The sequence below is a fragment of the Elephantulus edwardii genome, unplaced genomic scaffold (genome assembly GCF_000299155.1).
Source record: "Elephantulus edwardii isolate Elephantulus edwardi_28Jun2011 unplaced genomic scaffold, EleEdw1.0 scaffold00274, whole genome shotgun sequence".
Lineage (NCBI taxonomy): Eukaryota > Metazoa > Chordata > Mammalia > Macroscelidea > Macroscelididae > Elephantulus > Elephantulus edwardii.
The window spans coordinates 2,085,881-2,087,171 of record NW_006400024.1 but is presented as its reverse complement, the minus strand read 5'-3'; the positions used below and the strand labels follow the sequence as shown (position 1 = coordinate 2,087,171).

The following is a 1,291-nucleotide window of genomic DNA, read 5'->3' as shown; positions in this document are numbered from 1 at the left end:
GCGCTGTCGGGAATCTCCGTCCGTCCAGCAGTCTGCGCTGTCGGGAATCTCCGTCCGTCCAGCAGTCTGCGCTGTCGGGAATCTCCGTCCGTCCAACAGTCTCAGTTGTCAGGGATCCCCCTCCGTCCGCCAGTCTCCGCCGTCAGGGACCCCGTCCGTCCAGCAGTCTCAGTTGTAAGGGATCCCCATCCGTACAGCAGTCTCAGTTGTAAGGGATCCCCGTCCGTCCAGCAGTCTCAGTTGTCAGGGATCCCCGTCCGTCCAGCAGTCCCCACCGTTGGGGATCTCCATCCGTGCAGCAATCTCTGCCGTCAGGGATCCCCGTCCGTCCAGCAGTCCCCACCGTTGGGGATCTCCATCCGTCCGCCAGTCTCCGCCGTCAGGGACCCCGTCCACCCTCCAGTCTCCCACCACGGGGGAGCTCCGGCTCTGCTGTACGCCTACAAGCCAGCAGCCTGCTCACCACAGACAGGATGAACCGCCGTAGGTGCCTGTAGATGGGTAAGTGGATCATTTCCTGCACCGGGTTAAAGTCAGGATCGTTCAGGTTCCGCAGGAACCACAGCACACCGGGGCGCAGTACCTGTACAGGTAGAAAGAGACGCTCACAGACCCGTCCCACAGGAGGGGTCCCCGTGGTGCCAGAGAAAAAGCTCCCCAATTTCCAGCACCATGTGGTGTTTCTGGGGCTCTTGTGGTGACGCTAGGCACAAAGCATCTGCTCTGACGCAACCAAGGAGCCCAACTGCCCGAGCTTTCCAGGGTAACGTGCCACGGTGGATGACGGACGTGCCACGGTGGATGGACAGCTGGCCCCACACAGCAGAGGCACTGGTCTCTCTCCAACAGGAGGTAACCTAGCAAACACAGCACCTCCACGGGCTGCCTAGAGCATGCCCCATGAAAAGATCAGGCTCCCTGCCCGGGGACACAGTCACCCCAGGGGTGTGGGCTCTCAAAGTTCCACCCTTGACCGAGTCAGTGAGCAAGATGTCCACGGCCCCAATGGGTACTGCACACCCAATTCAACTTAGGGTTCCCTCATCTGTCAAGAAAGGAGATACAAAGGATGCATCCCCTCCCACCACAGGTATCCTCCTTATACCAGGCTGTCCTCAATCCATCAGACTTCTCCCTACTATGTCCATCAGTACTCTCTCCACATCCATCAAGGCTGTCCTCAACGCATCAGGATTTCCCCACTACATCCGTCAGAGCTCTCCCACCACGGCCATCAGATTCTCTCACTATGTCCATCAGAGCTCTCCCACCACGGCCATCAGATTCTCTC

General features: G+C 59.3%; 1 protein-coding gene across 1 annotated transcript in view; it reads right to left on the bottom strand.

Moving 5' to 3' along the window:
- Nucleotides 1–1,291, bottom strand: part of MARCH6 (membrane-associated ring finger (C3HC4) 6, E3 ubiquitin protein ligase) — a 107,050-nt gene that overhangs the window by 48,945 nt on the left and 56,814 nt on the right. The window contains 1 exon segment of the mRNA XM_006900167.1: nucleotides 464–583. Within this exon segment, the coding sequence (XP_006900229.1) occupies nucleotides 464–583 (120 nt within the window).